Source organism: Trachurus japonicus, chromosome 7, assembly GCF_045865225.1.
Source record: "Trachurus japonicus isolate A0001 chromosome 7, Traja_1.0".
Taxonomy (NCBI): Eukaryota; Metazoa; Chordata; class Actinopteri; order Carangiformes; family Carangidae; genus Trachurus; species Trachurus japonicus.
In genome coordinates, this window is record NC_140913.1 from 24,844,767 (window position 1) to 24,867,085 (window position 22,319).

The 22,319-nt window shown below is 41.9% G+C and overlaps 1 protein-coding gene across 1 annotated transcript; it reads right to left on the reverse strand.

Annotated features, from left to right (window-relative positions):
- Nucleotides 1–2,844: 2,844 nt before the first annotated feature.
- On the reverse strand, nt 2,845–22,226 carry dcaf1 (ddb1 and cul4 associated factor 1). Its single transcript, XM_085782282.1, has 25 exons — nt 21,992–22,226; nt 20,278–20,398; nt 20,097–20,173; nt 19,919–19,992; nt 19,712–19,825; nt 18,536–18,673; nt 17,738–18,334; nt 16,989–17,090; nt 16,722–16,880; nt 16,104–16,283; nt 15,702–15,911; nt 15,355–15,524; nt 13,783–13,907; nt 13,100–13,335; nt 10,787–11,865; nt 9,968–10,166; nt 9,377–9,459; nt 8,784–8,868; nt 8,458–8,691; nt 7,753–7,846; nt 6,551–6,655; nt 6,292–6,365; nt 6,078–6,173; nt 5,717–5,990; nt 2,845–4,184 (listed from the first exon to the last, which is right to left on the reverse strand). The coding sequence occupies exons 2-25, from the start codon at nt 20,388–20,390 to the stop codon at nt 4,129–4,131; spliced, it is 4,674 nt and encodes a 1,557-aa protein (XP_085638408.1). The 5' UTR covers nt 20,391–20,398; nt 21,992–22,226; the 3' UTR covers nt 2,845–4,128.
- Nucleotides 22,227–22,319: the final 93 nt, after the last annotated feature.

Sequence of the window (22,319 nt, forward strand, 5' to 3'; positions counted from 1 at the left end):
AAAAACAACACCTTCAATGATAAAAGATTTTCAAATGCCTCGTGCATTTGTCATTTTTCTGGAAATAATGAACTTTTTACATGCTGTGGTTGCATTTAGCCTCTGCTCTGATGCGGCTGCACTGTGGAGATGAGACGCAGGTCCACTGCAAACGGGGATTGCCTAATACAGTGAGAGCTGCTATCTGTTTCAACACTCCCAAAGCCAGCAGACAATAGGAGCCAGCCGAGGAGGCAATAAGAAGCACGTCCTACCATCTCATCCATCACCTGCCTTCAGACAAACACACACATTCTTATCTCTTTTACACACCGCAGAATCATACGTTTCATGCACTCGATGCCCCTCGTACACATGGACACACACACGTGCCTCTGTAGACACACACACACAGTTTAGGACTTACTTGATCCTTGTTAATGTGGTTCTGGTGACTATTTTAATATGCTCTATTATTAACAGTGGGGGAGGCCACAGGAAAATTTAGTGGCAAATCCCTGTATGCACAATTCAGCAATCAAGAGACCTGACTAATGTCATTTCTCATGGAGCTGTACAGCAGAGAGACACTTTAAGGGCATCTACAGACTCAAAGATGTGATTATTCACATGAACAAATGTATAGCATGACCAGCATTTATATTTAATCTCAGATGCTTCTCATATTTAATGCAAACATAGACTTTGTCTAGCAGCAGGTTGTCTCTTAGCTCAGTTTCCTGAATAATTTCTTCCACTTAAAAGCAGCGTGGAAAACCATAATGTTATCTCACCGAACACAACACAATAATCACAATAATTTACCCAAACTAACAGGCCTGCTGTTTAATATATTAATATACTGTGGGTCACCTAATGTTTTTTAAAACAAGGATGCGAAGCAGCTGGGGGCAAGTTAAAACAAAGTCACCACAAAGTGCTAATCCAATGTCAATTACAGTAGATGCTCGATATGAAATCATTTTTGAAATATTTGAAATTGAAAATGTGACTTATTTGAGGATTTAAAAAGACAAATTCTTGAATTTATAATCCCAGTGTGAGCAAACTTGATATGATCCCACTAAATGTTGCATGCGTCTTGCACACTCTTCATTATGGGAACAGCAAAAATACAAGCTCGCCTTGTTCTTGTGTACAGTTCCATTTCTAGTAGTGCTCAATGAGCTCATGCAAGAAAATTCAATTGGAAAATTGTTGTAGTGCACGAATGTACATGTTGTACTCTATATATTCAAAGACATGAAGATGAGGAAGGAAGACTAAAAGCTTGATGAGTCTAAAAAGTTACAATTTCCGTTTCTAATTTAGCTGCTTCCAAACAATTAAATTTAAGGAGTGAATGACATGTGACATAACCTTCATAATAAGTCTCCTTAAAGAGTCACATTGAGATCAAGATCTCTTCTGCAGGTAAGGGGGAAAACAGATAAGGCACAACAATTAAAAAGTAGCTAGTCATACAGAAACAGAAACAGAGACACACATATATAAAACACTTAAAAGTTTAAATTCAGTAGTGGGATGACACTTTCAAATTTAAAGTCCTGTGTTTTCATAAAATTTACATGGTGCCAAGTACTGGAAGACGGCCCCAGTTCAGCATTTACCTGAAGAGCTGTCCACCTGGGGTCTGGTTTGACGAACTGTAGTTTAAAAATAAGGCTGCTGTAGTAGGATATATTCACCAACAATAGTAGTAGTGTGTAGTTCTCATCTTGTTGCTAGTAAGGTGAAATGAGCCGCATGAGAATACAGGATATCTCCGCAGTCCGGCACAGACATGATGGTCGATTGCACAATAATTTTTCTGTCCTCAGGAGAAATGCACACTTTGTTCTGATATAAGAAACCAATTTCTATCCTCTGCCACTTGCTCCACATGAGGTTTAAAAGACTGCTATCAAACCAAACACCCTGACAGATCAGACCGTGCACCAATTTCCAAAAGACGTTAAAAGATTCTCTAGAATCTTTCTAAATATGACTCGATTTGAAATAGACACGTTTAAATTTTGCCATAAGCACAAAAGGGGACATAGATGTGTGTTGTTGTAGGGTAATTTTGTTGTTGCATATACAACAAAAAAAAAAGAGTGGACCAAGTGCAGAACCTTGTGGCATCCCCTTTGTTTTTTGAAGGAAGGCTGATCCAACACTAGTCTAGTTAGCTTCATTTGTTTATTTTTTAAAATGAATTGTTTTGTCCATAAAACGTCAGATAAGAATGAAATGTGTCTTATGGTGCGTTCCAAGCAACCCGTAACTCATGTTCGAACTTGTACCAGTTCGATCTGGTACAAGTTCACGGGTAGGAAGTTACGGGCTTGACTGCGGTTCTAGTGCATTTTCACAGGTAACAGGTCGGGAAAAACACAAGTTACGGGTTGCCTGGAACGCACCATAAGACACATTTCATTCTTATCTGACATTTTATGGACAAAACAATTCATTTAAAAAAAATTATCTGTTTTATCACAAATGAAGCTAACTACAAAGTCGTAAGTTGTGACTTGACGTCGTGACTTACGGGTTCAAAAGCTTGCCTGTATTAATGTGTCCAGCCAACACTCTGATACCAAATCATATAGAGTTAAGTATCACGTGCAAGAAAAATATGCATAAAATCATTAAATCGTTTTTCCTTGAAAATTATTAAAATGCTTTGTCAAGACTTTCACAACCTTATGCTGAAAAACACACTGATGGCATTGGTTACAGGCTGTGCTCTAGCTTTCTCTCTTCGAAAAAGACACAAATGTTAACGTACCCCTGCTGTAACTGCTTATTAACTGTCAACGGTTGCGAGCAGCATTCACGCTTCATTAAAGAAGCACACCAAACTAATTTTGAAACTTTATTTATAGTAAAAATACTTTAGATACATACAAGCTGTACATAAACCGTCTCAAGAAACTCAATGTAAATGCCTCCAAACAAAACAGGTCAAATGAATAGATACAAGGCGAAAACATGAGGAACAGAATCATGAAATGCACTGCTTTCAAAAAAGTGTGCAAGTGCTAGGCATCAGTCCGCAATGCTGAGAAAAGTATGAAGCTTTCTGCCTGTTTCAGAGAAAATACATTTTAAATGTATGTTCTGCTGAATTCTGTTATCAGCTCATATTTTCAAATGTTTTAAGCTCTCGTTCAGGATTGAGCAAGATCAAATGTTTGAAGTTTGCTATGTTTTCAGTCTTGAACCAAAGTCCCTCTCATAAAAAGCTCCTCCTCACTCTACCAAGATCCATGTAGAGGGGTGTGAAATAACACAAAACTGGAGCGCTGTAGAAGCCTCTGCGCTGTTAGGTCTTCCAGTTAGCCGACAGTGAGCAGATGTGTCAATACAGTTTTGTTGTGGCTTCCACGCTATAGTAATGGGTTCTTCAGCAATTCAAGAGCACCAAGCTGATTTCATTTTCTCTATTTACATAATGAAATGAGGGTGTGACGTTCGCAAATGGCACTGCTGCGTGTGGTATTTTGGTCATCTGTTTATGGTGAGAAGTAAAACCTTTAAAGTGGGTTTGACGTATGATGAACCATCTGTAACATTTTTGTGCAAAGCATTAGCTGCCTAATTCAAACCATTAGTATGTTGTTGTGATTATTCCAGGTGGTGTGGTGAAATACAAGTTTGAGAGGGCATTGGAGCCTCTGCAATACAAATGGGGAAGAAAAAAGAAAAAAAAAATCACAGCCCTGCAATGTTTCCCCTACAAAGACTAATCTGTGGCCAAATAGAGAGTTACAAAGTAAGTGAATCAATATCAAATGAAGAGGCTCATTTAAAGAGCCATTAATGTGATTGATAAAATATAAAACTTTTCTTCACTGCATCTACACACTTTTTCAGTCATCATCAAGCCCACTTTTGTTTTATAAAACTATATCACATACAATCATTTTTACCCACCAGTAAGTCAATTTCCTCGTCCCATCTCTCACCAAAGTGTGCAGATACCTACAGTTTCAAACTGGCAGTGCTCCAAATTATCTCCCACCTCATCTGCTGATATTCTCTTCTTCTTTTCTCGCCTCCTGTTTTTGCAGCTCAAATGTCTGTGAGGCAGGAGTCTTGACATGTTGTCCGGTTTCTCGGTCCCAGATGCCGAGGGCTTCTCTCTCACTCATTCAGGGATAAGATGATGTCATCCTCAAGGTCAGAGTTGTCGGAGCTGTCTGTTTGTGCAACGGAATACATATTTAGAAACATAGGGACACAGAGATGTGGTGCTGCAGAGGTCAGTGGGTAAAGGAGGAAAACTGCCAAGAAGGCAGAATGTGAAAGAGCACTACCATCCATTTCTTTTCTTTCTTTTTTTACAAATTCATGCTTTCTCTGTCATTCACTCTCAAAATCTGCAGTATACAACAACAGCAGTTTTTAAATTCCACAGGGGGAGACAACATTTCCTCACAGTGACCAGACAAGCATGAAAACACAGAAAGTGGACCAAAAATTCACCCATGAATCATGCATCATTTACTTGAGACTGCAGACTTTGTTCTTTAAATGCATCTTACCAGGTTAACATGCTCTTACCAGGCTAAAGCGATCTAGTTTATTCTTGTCCAGCTTGGTGTTTTTTTGTTTTTTTTATAGCAGAAACGGAAGATTGATTTGTAAATTTATTTCAAAAACTGTGTGCTATTATTTTGAAATAAAGGCACATGAGTGGAGATAAGACCATGAAAACTATTTCATGTAACTGTCTAAATGCAGATCACGTGATGACCACTTCAAAGCATGCACTTCAGGAACAGATGCGTGTCTTTTTGCTTCATTGTTTCTGGTAATGCCTCGTTTTATATTGGGCCTTTTCACTTTCCATACTTCAGTTTTTTTTATGCCTTTAGTTTAGAAACTTATTCCGGTTTGAAAACATTGGTAAAGAAGTAAAAATCCACGTATCTGTATTTATGATTTATGACTAATGACTAAATGAAATGTCATATTGTTTAGATTATTTTGGCAATAACTTCACGTATGGAGTCAACCCTAGAAACTCCTCTTAAAGCAGAAGTAAGCGATATTTTTGTGTTAATATAAGTCTTAAATAGTTCTATCTTCCAACAGCAATCACTTACATAGAGTGTTTGGACCGAAACACAGGTCTCTCAGTCACTCTGCTCTGAGCTGAGGAGAAAACATTTATCGTATCCTACAAGTTTTATCCAATGAGGAGAGAGAACGGCATGAAGGGCTGTGTGTGCAGCCAAGGGTTGCGCCTGAATGTGGTGACGTAGGGACGAGGACGTTATGGTGCGTTCAAGGCAACTCGTGTTTTTCCGACCTGTGAAGTCGTACCAGTTCGATCTGGTACGAGTTCACGGGTCAGAAGTTACGAGTGGCCATTATAGTGACTTTCACAGGTAAAACAGGTCGTAAAAACACGAGTGGGTTGCCTGGAACGCTACAAAGTCGTAAGTCGTGACTTGAAGCTGTAATTTACGGTTTCAAAAGCCTGCCTGGAACGCAGCATTAGCCAAAACGACCGGATCGCTTACTTCTGCTTTAAGCTAACTATCCTTGTTGATCTAAAAATCTGTAAAAAATAAAATAAAATAAAAAAGTCACCTGGGTCGTTCACAAACAAAGCACAAGGCTCAGGACAATTAAAAATGAAACAAAGAAACAGACATTTTAAAGCCTGTATCAACATAACTCAACCCACTGGTTCCCTGAACATCGTTCAGTTAAAGCTGCTCACCATTGTCGCCTTCCAGATCCACATCGTCATTATCAGAGTCGTCTTCGTCGTTATCATCCTCATCGTCGTCATCCCCGACATCAACGTCCTCTTCAAGAAGACGAGCCACCTCCTCATCAGAGGGTGAGAACTCATCGTTCCCATCGTCCTCCTCTTCGTCATCCTCGTCCTCTCCACCGTTCTCGTTCTCTAGCTCTGCGATAAGGGGGTCTGTGTCGACATCATCGTCCGAGTCCTCGTCATCGTCGTCGTCTTCCTCCTGATCATCGTCCTCCTGGTGCACAAATGACAACAGTTATAATCCATGTCTATTGTTGCCTGAATATCAAAATTTGATCAAAATAAAAGAACAAAGTATAACCTGATCCTCCTCGTCCTCCTCCTCTTCCTCTGCAAGTCTCTGCCGACCAACTTCATAGAGCCTGCACACCGTGTCGGTGTTCACCGAGTCTTGGTTCTATCAAACAGATGCAGCAGGGACAGAAAGTTAAATTATGTCATATACTGTATTTACAAATAAAGAAATGATGCCAATAGCCAGCAAAAAACTGCATTTTACAGCCACATGAATTTACCTCAATCACAGCCAGGTAGCAGTCTTTTGTGTCTGTGCAAAGGTCAAATATATTCCTCTTGACATCAATAGTAGCTAAGAGGAGAGGAAAAAACACCACTCAGTACATTACCAATATCAAGATAAGATATTACAGTAATTAAAATGATTATCAACTACTACAGGGTACAATATAAAAGGTATCCAAGCCAAACACTTCTTTATTATCAAAGACTTTAGGGAAAAATCAATTAAAGTGAGGCGAGGGCAGAGAGCCTTACCAATAGGTTTGTAGTCTGTGGCATTAAAGGTCCTGAATGACGAGCCAAAGGGACTTTTCATCTGCATCTCCATCATGTCGTCCTCGTCATCAGCTTGCAACATTGCTGCAACATGAGAAAGAGAGAGGGGAAAATAAAAAACTGTGCACAGCGAGTTGGTGAGCCGCGGTGGTTCTGGCTGCGGAGAGCTTCAAGTGGCCGTTGAATGAGCAGAGCCATTATGGCACACCCATGTCTCTTCCTGTGAGGTGGCGTGAACCAGCTGGTTCTGTCTGTTGCCAATCCAACACTGATCCTTCTGTCCATATGGCTCTGAGTGACTGTGTCAAGCACTCACACTCACACACACTCGCACACACAGGCACACACACACACCTCTACAGGCTCTGTTCACACCTCTCTCCAAGTGCGCACATGCTCATTTTGCTTCATAATCACCAGCTTTCCACTCGAAACACACCTTTCTCGCACTTGCACTGACTGTCAAGTGAGTTGTAAGCTTAAAGGGATAGTGGCATTTTTTAAAAGTGGGGTTGTATGATCTACAAATAGCCCCTAAGTACTTTAATTGCAGTAGAAGACTCTCTGCACTCCTCCCGTTAGCAACGCCAGCCCATAGCCCTGCCCAGAGATTTACAACATACATTGTTGTGAATGGACCCAAAGAAACTGCCTATTTTCACGGCCTAAAAGAGGTTTTACGTGGAAAAAAAATACACTGTTCCATTGTTCGCTATAATATAATTTTTTCCAGCCCCTTCAAAGTGCAGGAAAAACACAGTTTTTATTTGGACCTAACCAACTCACGTATCCCTCCGGCCCAGGGTTAGCGCCCGCCGATCAGCAGTTGGTTAGGTCCAAATAAAAACTGCGTTTTTTTCTGCACTTTGAGGGGCTGGAAAAAATTATATTATAGCGAACAATGGAACTCTGTATTTTTTTTTCAGGTAAAACCTCTTTTAGGCCACGAAAATAGGCCGTTTCTTTGGGTCCATTCACAACAATGTATGTTGTAAATCTCTGGGCAGGGCTATTATGGGCTGGCGTTGCTAACGGGAGGAGTGCAGAAAGTCTGCTACTGCAATTAAAGTACTTAGGGGCTATTTGTAGATCATACAACCCCACTTAAAAAAAAATGCTACTATCCCTTTAATGCCAACTGCTCCACATTGCCCATCGTTGCAGTAGCCTCTTGCATTTACCTCCATAGATGACAGTGCCGTTGTTGTTGAAGACTATTCTGCACTGGTCCAGAGCAGGAACGGTGTGAAGGAGGTGGAAAGTCCGCAGATCCCACTAAAACATCAGCTAAGGACCATTACATTCTTTTTCATTTGTTATCAACTAGATCTGCTGCAAATTTAATTACACCGCAATTAAAAACCCTCCCCAGGGTAGTACAATCAATTTTTATTGCTATACATATTTAATGCCAAGCAGTGAAATAAATGCTCAATAGTGGTGCCATCATGGGAGAGACAACAGACTCTATCACTGATCCAAGCTTTTTTTTGCCCTGATCAGATTTATGAGATGTTTCTCTATACACTAATTACTTAACTTTATTTTAGCTGTTAACTTAAGCAATTCATTTACCAATAAATTAAACTATCAAACGATAACCGCAGCTGCCAAAAACTGTACTATGTATAGGGGATTTAAGATTTCAGAGTTTTTAATGCATATATTTTAAATACCTATTCTACAGTTCTCATTTTAAAGCCTCATACTTTAAAAAGGGACAATTATATTTCATGAGGAGATAAGGGATGAGCTTGGGATTCAATTTTCTACATCATCATCAATAGATGTCCTGTACTCAATTAAAAAATCGTCATAGATTTGCCTAAAAGCTCCGACCGTACCGTACGCTCTCATCAACAGCAGTATTCTTGTCTCAAGGATACAATTTCCGTGTTTACGATGACCTCCAGGCCGTTGGGATGGAACACGCCGCTGATGTTCATGTTGAACTTGTCAAACTTGTGAATGGCCTGAGCCGTGCGCACATCCCACAGCACGCCGTCGTTCAGTACCAGGTCGTCTGTGGGGTTGAAGGTGGCGCAGTTCCTCTTGTAGTTGTTAGCCAGGTCCGGGTTGTTGAGAGTCAGCGTCACCTGGCCCGTCTGGATGTCGTAAATCTGGCAAAAAGAGCAGCTGAAAATGAGCCTTTACCATTTCGCCTCAAGTGGATTGTGTATTTAATATCTCAAATTGAAATGCTGATACATACACGTGCTACATGTTCCTTAGTACCAATGACGCGGTCTTGTGAGAGCTTACTGAACTCCACATAATGGTCGCCCAGAAAGGAATGCCTGGAGACGACAAGAGCAACCTTTCAACATTTCATCGAGAACATGCAGCCAGTGTGAGCATAAAAGCTGGATAGTCTAAACTTTATAATTGCTTAAAGACACTCAAGACAACTCTGAATAAATCTGCAGAGTGTTGCCTTGGTTAAATTGCGGATGAATGAAGCCAAGTGCTTGTGTTCCATGAACTGAAGACTGCAGCCCTCAGGCTGTTAGCGTGCATAATTAAACAGCATGTCATCTCCTTTCGGCAGCTCCCTCTTTTGACAGCATGAAGCTGCTGTACCATTGGAAGACCACATACACAGAGTCAGTGGAATCAGACAGGCATGAATCCCTAATTGAACTGTTGATCGATACTTTGTGGTCAGACAGCAGTCATGTTGTATGTACTTTATGGAACTTTTAGCACTACAAATGTCTTAATAGCTGAGATTTATATTTGAACAAATGCATCTTGCATGTGGCTGGTGAAAATATGAGTTCAGTCTCCTGTGCAAACATCACTTACTTCATGATGAACACTGATTTCATGCCCCACAGTGCAGACAGAGGGTAACTCCAAGAGGCCGACGTTAACAGCAGAGACCCATCCTAAAATACAAAATGTGTTGGGAGGTTAAAGATCCCCTCCAGACATGTTTTAAGACCTGATCAAACTCTACTTGGAGATATAATGTTTATGATGTGTTTTTTTCTGTGAAAATATTTTTTATTTAATCAAAAAACCCTGAATCTGTGCCTCAAAAAACCTTACATCTGTGCCTTCCCCTCTCACTGAGGGAGGAACTATCTTTGATTTTGCAAATATTTTTCATTCCAAAACCAATGAATGTAAGACAGCTTTGCCTCAAGTCTATTCTCAGTGTATGTTTCCTCATCATTTATATGTGCTCTATAGATCTGGACTGGCTTCTGGACTAGTCTCAAACTGGAGGTGGGCACCTATATGGTTCTGCACAGTGACAGTCAAACATCCAAGCAGAGCAGAAAAAACCCGTTTTCAAATGGAGGGAAGCTTTAAATATCTTACATGTTAGAGGACATGTGTAATTACATGCAGCTACAACAACCTGATGTATTGGTAGCTTTCTCTACTGACCCTTGAGGGCTCCAGGTGAGTGATGGCTGAGCTGTGACAGCTGTAGCTGGCTTCCTCCTGGCCAGTGAACACATTGTAGAGTTTGAGCTGCCCTGTGCACGTCCCCAGCATCAGGAACCGCTCGCGAGCTGAGAAGGCACAACACATGAACCCGCTCTCATCCTCGTCGGCCTCCCTGAACACAGAGATGGGACGGAACCTGGACAAGAAGAAAAAAAAATATATATTACAGAGAAATAGTTGTTGAAGGCAGTCAAGGAGGCAAGGCAAGGCATCTTTATTTATATAGCGCATTTCATACCAAGGCAACTCAATGTGCTTTACATAAAGACAAAACATAAAAAAAAAGAAGCATAAGACAGAATAAAAACAAACAAAACACTAAAAACAGAGTTAAAAGCAAGAGCAAATAAAAGTAAAAGAAAAGAAAATAGATAAAGTTTTAAGTTCTCAGCTATAAGCACGTGAAAAGAGAAATGTTTTTAACCTGGATTTAAAAGTGCTCACAGTTGGGGCTGATCTCAGTTCTGCTGGTAGTTTGTTCCACTTGTGTGCAGCATAACAGCTAAATGCTGCTTCACCATGTCTGGTCTGAACTCTGAGCTCCACTATCTGACCTGAGTCAGTAGATCTCAGAGCTCTGCTGGGTTTATACTCTACTAACATGTCATTCATGTATCCTGGACCTAAACCATTCAGTGATTTGTAAACCAGTAGCAGAACTTTAAAATCTATTCTGTAGCTGACTGGGAGCCAATGTAAGGTCTTAAGAACTGGAGACGTGAATGTAGCAAAGCCCAGAGTGAATTGAACACCTACCTGCTGAAGATGAGGTGTCGGTCAAAGCATCCTCCATCCACTCCTCCGTACTTAGGATATATAACTCTCCGTGTGTGTCGAGATGTGAAGTTGATGGGTGCTTGGCGTCTCTGTTTGGGTTCAGGGCATTGATGGGGTGTGAAGAGAGAGAACGGCGGGCATGTGGCGACGGGGTTTTTACAGCGTGCGTGCTGTTCCCTCAGGTACTCTGTGATGATGCTGTCTAACGCAGGAGGGGAGGGCAGGTGCCTGTCAAACTGCTTCTTCATGGCCGGACTCTGGCTGAAGGCCCCGTGGTCGGACTTCTGCCTCAGCACTCGCGGTTTCTTGCAGCTCACAGTGGTGCACCCCGCTTGCCGCTCACGTGAGAAGACGATCCGGCCGATCAGCGGGGATCCGTTGCTGCAGTGTGGGGTGGACACCGAGGGGAAAGCAGCAGCAGAGGAAGACCCAGAGGGTTGCGATGTAGACGGACGCGTCTGTGGATGGCTGGACCCGGGCGTGGATGAATGAGAAGGATGGCTTCCGAGTCTCGACACGACACCGTTGGCCAGCCGCGGCGTGCGGGGGAGAGTGGCGACGGGGGTGGCGGGCGGAGGAGGGGCGACGGGGGGGAAAGCCGACGCCGAATGTGAAGAAAGAGAGAGGCACGCCATCGGGAGATCTGCCTCCTTGGTGAGCGTGGTGGCCGTGTCGTGAAGGCCTTTGGCTACGAGGTGATTCCTAATCAGCAGCAGCAGCTCCTTCTCAGGGAAGGTGATCCTGGACTGGGCCACCACGCTGGCCCTCTGCAGCCACGCCAGGGACACGTCCGTACCGATCAGCAGCGGCTTCCCAGAGATCCTCTCTATCAGCTCGGCCGCGAACTTACAGAACTTGACGTGTTCGCTGCGTTTGTCCTGGAGCACGGGCTCCTTCATGAGCTGCTGGATGTGTCCGCTGCTGAACAAAGGCAACTTGCTGATGATCTGTCTGACTGAGGTGGAGCGAGACAGACCGACCAGGGCCTTGCAGGCCAGAGCGCGGATCTGGTCTGCATCTGTAATGGGCATCTTCACCGTCAGCAGGGACAGCAGCACCTGCAGGACGGACGCAGAACGAACAGAGGTTAAAAACAATAGTTGATAAAACAGAGGTGAAACACGTGTGAAAGGTATTTTCTGTTTACAAAGGCTCCCAGCTCAGGTGATTTACCCAGTGGTGTAGCACCCATCATAAGAGGTGGACAAATTCTCTGAGTGATAAAGAAAAGTGCTTCAGCCTTTCATTTGCTTTCATTTGAGAGAGCAAATGAGATATTGCTATGCTACAAGTCCTTTTTCAGGCATTACACCACTAAGCCTGCCAATGATGAAGAGACCATCTGTCTAAAGATTCAACTCTAATAATTAAACCTGATTGTGCAAAAATGATACTGATACATTTCTTATGTTTGTTTCAAGTTTTACATTTACATAACTCTGTGTAGCCGGAGCCATTTAACATGATGGTTTTCGTCTCCTTAATACCATTTTTACAGCCTGATATGAGTGACTCATGCCTGGTTAAAAACAAATGAAGTATAATAGAGTGACTCCATTAGATTATATTAACAGACAGTGCATTTTATATATTATCAGTGAGGAATCGGATAAACCAGATCTCAGCAACACGTCCCTGTATGATGCAATACAGTTCAACAGCACAACAAACTACATCCTCCAAACTGGTCATGTAGGTGAATCACCTCCTCTCTGGAGCAGTTTCAATAAAAACTGAACATTATAACCTTCATGCAGGTAGAATTTATTGCAGGGCTGCTGTATTAGACTATAGTTGTAGTTTTGGCTGGGCGTACCTAATAAACTGCCAAGAGTGTGTATAAATCATGTGCATGTAGAAGTCATACTTCTGTCAACTGGTGAGTGATATACTTTTTTACTCCCTGTTAATCAGTATGTTGTCATGTCGCCCCGTCTGTAAGGCGTCTTATTTTTACACTGAGCTCCAAACATCCCAATAAACAGGTCAGCGCCCGGCATCTCCACCGCATTCAGTGTATGGATGTGTGTGTCTTTGTGATTGCATGGCTGAGTCTTTACAAGGAGCTTTGCACTGGTCCCACTATAAAGGCACCATATAAATCCATTTAACATTGAAGTATTTAGCAGCACCTGTCAAGAAGCACAAATATATCTCAAAGGTTTGGCCACTGGCGTAACTTGAGACACCCTGTTTAAGACAGAATGACCAGAAAAGCTTCAAGGCACCCACTGGCATTGCTGTTATAAAAAATATTAAGTGCAGCCCTCAAGAAATTCACAAAAGCTCTACCTTGATGCCATTGTTGGACTGCACCACATTCCACATCTTGGTGAGCACACTCTCGCTGGCTTTGGTCTGTTGGGGGAGGCGGCGGCGGGGGGTGCCCGCAATGAACTTGCCAATACTGGACATGCGTTTGTCTGGAGCACAGACGCAGTTGATGACAACCTGCAGAGCCGACTTCTGAATCTCGGCATCATTCACAAATACCTCTCCCTCCGCCACTGCCAGGACTATACTCATTCCTGAGAGAAAATACAAAAATTAAATGAGAAACCTTGATAAAAACTTGGAGTTGTGCCACCACTCAGCAGAGCTGGGAACAGGTTTTATGAAATAAACAACAATGAAAATACAAGGCCACTGAATTGTATTACGTTCTGTGGATGGTAAAAATAATTCTTACTTTATTATGCTACATCCCCAAAAAGCTGACAAATACTTAACTTAATGATCAAACCAGGCCAAAAACCCAATGTACCAATGCATGAGAGACACGTTTACAGGAACTGCTGATTAAAGAAATCATGCTGCTTGAATCTGTTTAAGTCTGGATCCAAGTCGTCTTACACTGTGTGAGTATAAACATATTCTGAGCCTGTTAAGAACTCCTTATAATAACCTAAATAAATCATGACATAACTAACTAAAAGAAAGGTTTTCAGTGAAGGATGTTAACTGAGAACACGTACCAACAGTGGACACAGTGGATCCTCCCTCATCAAGCACAGCAACAGCCTCAGACAACAACAGCTGGGTCTTTGGTACAACTGTGAGGATACTCAGGATGTCAAGGGCGTAACGCACTGTGTCACTCCTACAGGGAAAGAAAAATTAGTCAAGTCAAGTCAAGAGATCTTTATTGTCCCCGGAGGGCAATTTGTAGTGCAGCCAGCAGCATAAGACAACAGTAAACAACAGTGACACAACATACGCTAATAATGGAAATAGCAATAAAATACATACACAGGACAACAATTAACAATAGTTAATAAAATAGATAAAACAACCAATAAAGTGCAACCATGCCATCCTGGAAGAAACAGGATTTAAAGTGACCATAGTGCTGTCAATTGTTAAGAAGGCCAATGGCCACTGGAACCCAGGTATTTTTAAGTCTGTTGGTCCTGCATCTTGGCACATGAAATCTGTGTCTGGATGGGAGCAGTTTAAATTCAGGTGCCAAGGGATGGCTAGGGTCAGTCAGGACGAGTCTGGCTTTATTCAGGGCCCTAGTTTTGTACAGCAAGGAAATGTCTTTCAGTGGAGCACCAACAATTTTGCTGCACACTCTGACTATGCCCTGAAGTCTGTTGCGGTTCTTCAGGTTAATTGACCCAAACCAGCAAATAAAAGCAAAAGTCAGGACAGATTCGATAAAACAAGAATAAAACATTTCCATGAATTTAGAGTCCATGTTTATGTTCCTGAGCTTGCGGAGAAAGTACATGCGCTGGTTGGCCTTTTTACACACGGCGTCAACCTGATGCTCAAAGGACAGCCTGTCATCAATTACTGTCCCCAAATATTTATACTGCTGGACAGATTCTACAGCTTGGTCGTTGATCGACAGGGGGACAGTGGCTTAACACCACTATTATCACAAAATAACAACTCTATCTCAGTTTAGAGTTGAATACCGTGTAATGGGAGGGATGTTAAAGCAGAAGTAAGCGATCCGGTCGTTTTGGCTAATGCTGCGTTCCAGGCCGGCTTTTGAAACCGTAAATTACAGCTTCAAGTCACAACTTACGACTTTGTAGCGTTCCAGGCAACCCACTCGTGTTTTTCCGACCTGTTTTACTTGTGAAAGTCACTATAACGGCCACTCGTAACTTCCGACCCGTGAACTCGTACCAGATCGAACTGGTACGACTTCACAGGTCGGAAAAACACGAGTTACGGGCTGCCCTGAACGCACCATAACGTCTTGTCAGCCGACGGAGTTAGCAGCCCCCGCCCTCGTCATGGATCTATTGGTCCTCGTCCCTACTTCACCACATTCCTTGGCTGCACCGGGCTGCACACACACAGCCCTTTATGCCGTTCTCTCTCCTCATTGGATAAAACTAGGCTACGAGAAAAGTTTTCTCCTCGGCTCAGAGCAGAGCAGAGTGACTGACAGACCCGTGTTTCGGTCCAAACACTCTATGTAAGTGATTGCTGTCGGAAGATATAACTATTTAAGACTTATATTAACACAAAAATATCGCTTACTTCTGCTTTAAAACAATGAATATATCAACAATGGCCTTGTTACATACCTGCCATAGTAGGTCCTCCAGTCACAGGCGATGGAGATGAGCTGCAGGAGGAGCTGGACACAGGACAGTTTGTGGAAGACCTCTGCTGGTTCCCAATAAAGCCGCAGTGGTCCATATTCTATCAGAAACTCCATCATTTCCACCACCTGCTCGCGGCTATAGCTGACCGCCTGGGAAACAAACAAGACGAATGCACCGGCGATCACTAAAAGGAACAAGTCCTGTGTTTCTTTTACAGCAACCAAAGCGTAAACAAGGCAACTTTGCATAATTCATTTAAAAATATTTACATCATTAATCAAGCATCCGCTAACATTAATCACAGTTACGCTTTGTCCTCTGCTTACCTTATAATATGGCTGAGAGTGAATAGGGGCACCCCCCTCTGTGCGCTGCAGAGACTGCTTCACCTGCTCCACCTTGATTGCCAGATGGGCCTCAAAGTACCTGCGCAGGGCCATGCAGGTGTGCTTGGCCGTCTGCCTGCTGGAGAAAATCTCATCATCACTCAGCAGCGCTCCCTGGTCCTCCGGGTTCAGGATCTCCAGCGTGCTAATCTGGAAGCAGTCAATTCATATTACGCATTAGTACACAATCACCATCTGATAGCTTGCGTGATCTGATATTTCATTCGCTGCTCAGTTTATCCGTCCTTGGAATATACAAGATTTTCTCCGAGCGATACAGATGGTTAGCTTTACATTGTTACAGCGAGGTTCACATGCAGCGGACTGCTGGTTTTGGCCTACCAGATTGACAAGGCGCCGGAGCCCGTCCTGCTTGTCGAAAAGCTCCAGAACAGCGCGGAAAGAAAAGGAGATGGAAAAGAACATGGTGGCGTGGCAGCAGCCGGACGCATGTGAGCATTCCAGCAGCCACAGCGTGTAACCAACCACATCTGACAGGATGGCGTGGGGCAACATGCACACCTTCGGGAGAGAGGACACAGCAATGAATACAAATGTGCAGTGCTGCTGAATCCACTGTACTAGGTGATTGTGATAAAAATCAAGTATCATTTTTCAGCAAATTCCTTCGTATAAAAGTCAGTCAATTCTATAAATTAATATCATTCATATAGTGATTTTCTACTGTTAAACTCTGCAGAGGATAAATATATAAAGGTTAAGTTTGATCAGTAAATTGTAAAGCAACCTTTACGTTCTATGAATTACAACAATAGTCCTATATCCAGTATTTTAAATTATATCTCATTACAACCCAAATATAATGAAAGTGTAGCTACAAACACTTGACACCCTGCCTTCTTGTCTTTTGCACATGCACATGAAGGTAGGAAAAACCTGGTTAGCACATCCATGCCAACATCTTTTACAGTGTACTGGTGTATGTCTTGTGTTTTGTACCCTCTCCATGGCGTCCTGGTTATAGGCAAGATAGTAGAGGCACAGAGAGACTCCGGTGGCAGCCATGGACGGCCTGGGGATTTCCAGCAACTTCTGAACTCCTCCGTGAGCCACAAACTCTGCAGCAAACTTCTTGTGCAGCAGCAGAGACGCCAGGTACTGGAAGAAGAGAGGAGAAGAGAGGAGAGTTGAGTTGATGGATCTAACAAGCTTGGCCTTGTTGTGCCTTGGCACCATGTGGGTTCAACCACATGATAGAGGGTTTACCTTGAGAGCCTCAAAGGTTAACTGCACATCATTGGTCTGCTTTAGATCCATATAATGCATGAGTAGCTCACGAGCTCCCATCTGCATAAACACTGCCAGTAACTGTACGGAGAAGGAGGAGGAAGGAGCATCACAAGTCACGTCAGTTTACAATGAGACCAACTAGATGGCTACATGCTTAAATATGTGTTTCAATCAAAATAAAGCCTGCTATGAATAATTCCACTACAAACTAAGCATGAGGTTACCTTACAAACCTTACTCTTTATAATGTCACAACTGAGTATTTTCTTTAATTATACTTAAGAAAGACTGACATCTACTGGCAAATCTTAGACAAGACAAGGGAAATGCATGAAAGCCTAAAAATTATCACACTGATAAATGCTGCAAAATATCATATAACAAGGACAGCAACAAATGATTAGTTACACGATCAATCTGCCTGTCAATCATTTTTTTCATCCTGTCTTCTGATGTTTTTTATACAAAAATGTGACTATAAAGAAAATAGCATGGTACAATCTTTTTAAATTATTTTCCAAAAGCCTAAAAGATACTGTTCTCTACAATGCAGGAAACAGGAAAGCATCACAGCCTAATAATATGGAGGCTGAAATGAAAAAAATTAACAAAGATGTTTCACTGCTTATCTAAGTAGTTGCAGATCAATGTCAACTACTTAACTGTCTAATTGTTACAGTTTTCTTTCTACTTTACAGTGTGCAGGCTGATGCTAATGAACCAACCTCCTGGTACTCCCCCAGCGGGGTGAGATACTGCAGGATGAGCCTCTGCTCGATCTCTGGGGTTAGAGGGTACAGATGATAGTTGTTGCCAATCACCCAGGGGCTCATCTCAGACCAGCTGCTGTTGGAAAGCTCGCTGAAGTTCCTGTCCGGCTCGGGCAGGGAGAAATTTAGCTTCTGTTTTGAGGTCCTGCCACTCTCCCTCTCCAACTTCCTTTTTAGGTAACTGCTGCCATCAGACATGCCTTGGTGTATCAGTGAACCCGGGGCAGACATGGGCTTCATCATGGTTTTAACAGCCGAGTTGGCACGGCTGCTGGTCTTATGAGGGGAGATGAAACGGAACGAAACCTCGTTTTCGGGCTCAATGGTTGAGAAGGGAATATCGCCCTCCTGCTCGGGCCCTGTCCCCTCCCTTTCAGCTCCGTTTCTGCCCGGCGTGAAGGCCTTCTCATCAAAGCCTCCGTCGACAGTCTCCTCATCCAAAGGCAGCAAAGGCTCACTCAAAGTCTTCCTGGGGCTGGGCCTTTTGATTTCCCTTTTGTTCTCAGCATTCTTATCCTGAAGCTCCCGTAACCGATGCAGCATCAAAGGCACCTGTCAAAGGAAAGCATGAAAAAAAGGTTAATGGGCAGTTACTGCTTCACACCACCTAGTGATGGTGAGCAGATTGCTCTGATTCTTGGTGGGATAACAGTTTTGTCTGTGCTGTAACTCTGTGTCTATGTATGTCTGTGTACTTTCGCATTATTTGTCGATGTAAATCTGACATTTGATGCAGCGGGCTGCCCTACTGACCAAAACAGAGTTCTCCTCCCTGTAGTTGGCTGCGATGTCCTGGTTCTCCATGGCACCAGCCAACAAGCCTGTGGCGTAGATTCTTAGGGGCTGCTCGGCCTCCTGAGCCCACTTAAACAGCCTTTCGACTATACCCTCCTGTGAATAACAAACACAGAAGAGATGAAATGCATATAACACAAGAAAATGAACATAATGTGAAGAGATTCCTAATAAAAAATTTAAAAAAATAATAAATAAAAAAAGCAGAAAAATATTGAGTACTATATTTTCCCCACCTTGTGCCTCACAATTTTACAAGCATAGTTCTAACTGACTGTGTCCACTGACACTTAGGGTCAAAGTGTAACAGGCTGGACTCAACACACAAAAACAACATGTTAAACACCATCTGTTGCTGTCTCTGACTATCTAAGCTAAATTTGATGGGTTCATTACCTTTTTCTTTTATATGTATATGTTTTTTATATGCCTGCTAATGACAACATTATTTAATTTAATGAAATTTAATTTAATGAAATTTAATGAAAAATATCTGATACAGGATATAAATCCTTTACATCAGACTCAATAAATAACAACATACAAAAAATTAAACACAAATATACCAACTCATACATAATCACTAAAATACATATGACAGAATAATCCCCAAAAATCTCAAGAAAACTACAAGAGAAAAACAAAAACAAGAAAGAGAAAAAAAAACAAACACAAAACAAAATAATTCATACCCTTGCCCTGTAATTATATAAAAAGTCCTTGTTTGACCAACATTGATCGAGTCTATTTTTAAGAGTTCACTGATGGAGCCTGTACTACGTCCTCAGGAAGCTCGTTCCATACTCTTACAGCTCTGAGTGCAAAAAAATATTTTCTTTTGTCACAACATTTATTATTATACATTATCCTATCAGCTTGGTGATATAAGTTAACAGTTTGCAAGAATTTCTTCTGCTCTTGATATGCATATTACAGCTAAAATAAAGTTCAAAAAAAAAATTAAAAGAATTAGAGGCCGATGGTAAAGCCAATCGCAAAAATATAGTTAAATGTACTGAATAGCATGTTGGGTATACAAGAACACTGTAGACTACTGTAAAAACTAGCAGTAAAATAAAAGGGTATTGTTGGACAGGAAATTGGGCAGGAAAAGTTTTTAAAAAATTAAGGTACCTTTTCTTGAAAGACCACTGCCGTCTCCAATCCAGGCATGATGTTCTGAAGCAGGCGACAAGCCGCTGCGTTGAGGGAAAACTCTCTGCTTGTCATCACATAGCTATTCACCAGCTGAAAAGGGAAGTAAATTAAATCACTATGGAACTTAGATGCAAAAAAAAATTGCCCCTGATTTTGTACAAGTTTGTACTAGTTTGTTCTTACTGCGTTCATGAAGTCATCATTCTTGAACAGGATCTTGAGCAGGTGCCCTAACATGCATTCTGGATCAGCTCTCCCTAGTGGCCAAGGGGGAAATGTCAAAAACATGCACAGACAACATTTAAATATCCTTTCTTTGATCTTACTACAGTATTATGTGTTTCCCTTTTCTTTGTCATACCAGGGTGCCGATCATCAAAAGGGTCTGGGTCTGCTTTATGGTACTCCTCTGTCTCCTTCTCCACGAGCTCAGAGGTCCTGTAAGTTATGGCACATCAAACACATTTAACTCTCTCTCTTTCTGTCTGTCATCCTCAACTCATCCGACTGACGCCATGACAACAGGAAGCAGAGCCACTTACTTTGTGAGGATGGTAACCAGCTCCTGTGTGCTGCCTTGCTGATCTCTCTCCCACTGTTCCAGTAGAGCGGTCAGCTCTGCCTTTGAGTCCACACTGGCAGATGCCGACGCCATAGCGTTGCCTGCCAGGATGGCAACACACTTGATGTAAGTACATTTCATTGTCAATACCAGTGGTGGAACAAGTTTTGAGACCTATAATTAAGCACAGGTACTTGAATACTACAATATACCATTAGAAGTAAATGTTCTGCTTTGTACAGTAACCACAACCAGGCAAATGTGATTGAAGTTTCAGAAGTTTAAGTACTCAAAGCACTAGATAGATAGATAGATAGATAGATAGATAGATAGATAGATAGATAGATAGATAGATAGATAGATATACTTTATTGATCCCAATCTGGGAAATTACAGTGCAGCAGCAGCAGCATGACACAGACACACAGTGACGATAACAAACATATAGTATAAGAATATAAAGAATAATGCAATGTTAAATGTTTGCAATGTTCTGTTATTATTATTATTATTATTATTTTTAATAACTAGATTATTTTATTGTGCATAACTGTCAAAGCAATTTTCAAGTAATAATCAGTAAAAGTTAAATTACCAATGCCTGAGTGTCACTATTACTGAGGGAACAAAGTGGCCACTTAGGTAATAATCTACATTTTGACCATCCAATAAATTCAAACATCAAACTTTCAGATGATTTAAATAATTAAGTATCACCAAAATGTTGATAAACAGAAGACAGCATCTATGAATCTTCTCATCAGCTGTATTTTTGTGCAACTGATTAGTTTTAATTATGAGGAAGAGTCAGTCAACCATCTTTAACAAGCTACTTACGTGTTTTGAATGCATAAATCTTAATTATTAAAGGTTTTAACTTACTAATATTTAAAAGGTTGTGGTACATTTCTCCCCCCAATGAAATTCACCATATGTAATGTAACTGGGGTATTATAATGGTAATGAGAAAAGGCTGTCTTCATTACGCTGTACATGCGCACGTGGCTGGAAAAGGGCAAAACAAACAAACAAACACACACAGCTAAGACGTCAATCACAGGCTCGGATCGAGTTTCAGCCGGATGACACAGTTTGATAGATTGATACAAGTGTGGTTAAGACTGAGAGAACAAAGAGCGAAGAAGCGGATTTGCTTCATCGCTTCACAAACATCACAGGAAGCAGATGCAGCAAAAACCTCAGGGGACTGTAACTGTCAAACAGCCGCTGTCCCGCTCCAAATACACACTTACGATTAAAAAAAACGCTTAAATACCATCGCTAAGTTGTTGAAAAATACATTTGTAAGCCCCAACACTTAATATATGTCTCTACATTCACTTACAGCCAATACTTAATGCCCCCCTCGGCAGCAGGGAACTCACACACACACTCACTGCCTGTTGCGATGTTTGGCTGTAGCTAAACTAGGAAGCTACAGTCTACTTAGCTAACAGTTAGCGACCCTCTCCAGTTAAGTTACCAGCTTTCGGGAATTCACTGCTATATTTTACATTCATACTCAAGAGTCCTAACATGCTCGGCTTATGGTGTAAAATTTAGATCATAGTGGAAGCAAATTAAACCCCCCCCTGATCATGACACCACTATAGGCACCAGACCAGGTGTTAGCAGCTAGCAGCCTCACTGCAGGTAAACCTGGCTACATTTAGCATCTAGCATGCTAACTTCACCTCTTTGCGCCGCTCAGCTCTTCTCGGGTTTCACCAATCTCGCCGACACCCTCGTCCACAGATGTTTAGTCCAAGCTCGTAAGCTCCTCTGTGTCGGCGCTTCGACCACTGCTTCACAGCCAAAGCTTAATTTGCTTTACTGTAGCTTTGTGTTCACGGTTTATTATCATTATGGCGAACACGTTCTCCACGTCATTCGGCGTGCGACGGTCCACTTTTAATGACGAAACGATTCGCGAGCAAAACATTGCGAAATAATATTTATTTATTCACATGGCAAGTATTATAGTAACTTTGTACTGTAGTAACAATCTCAATTCATCATTTC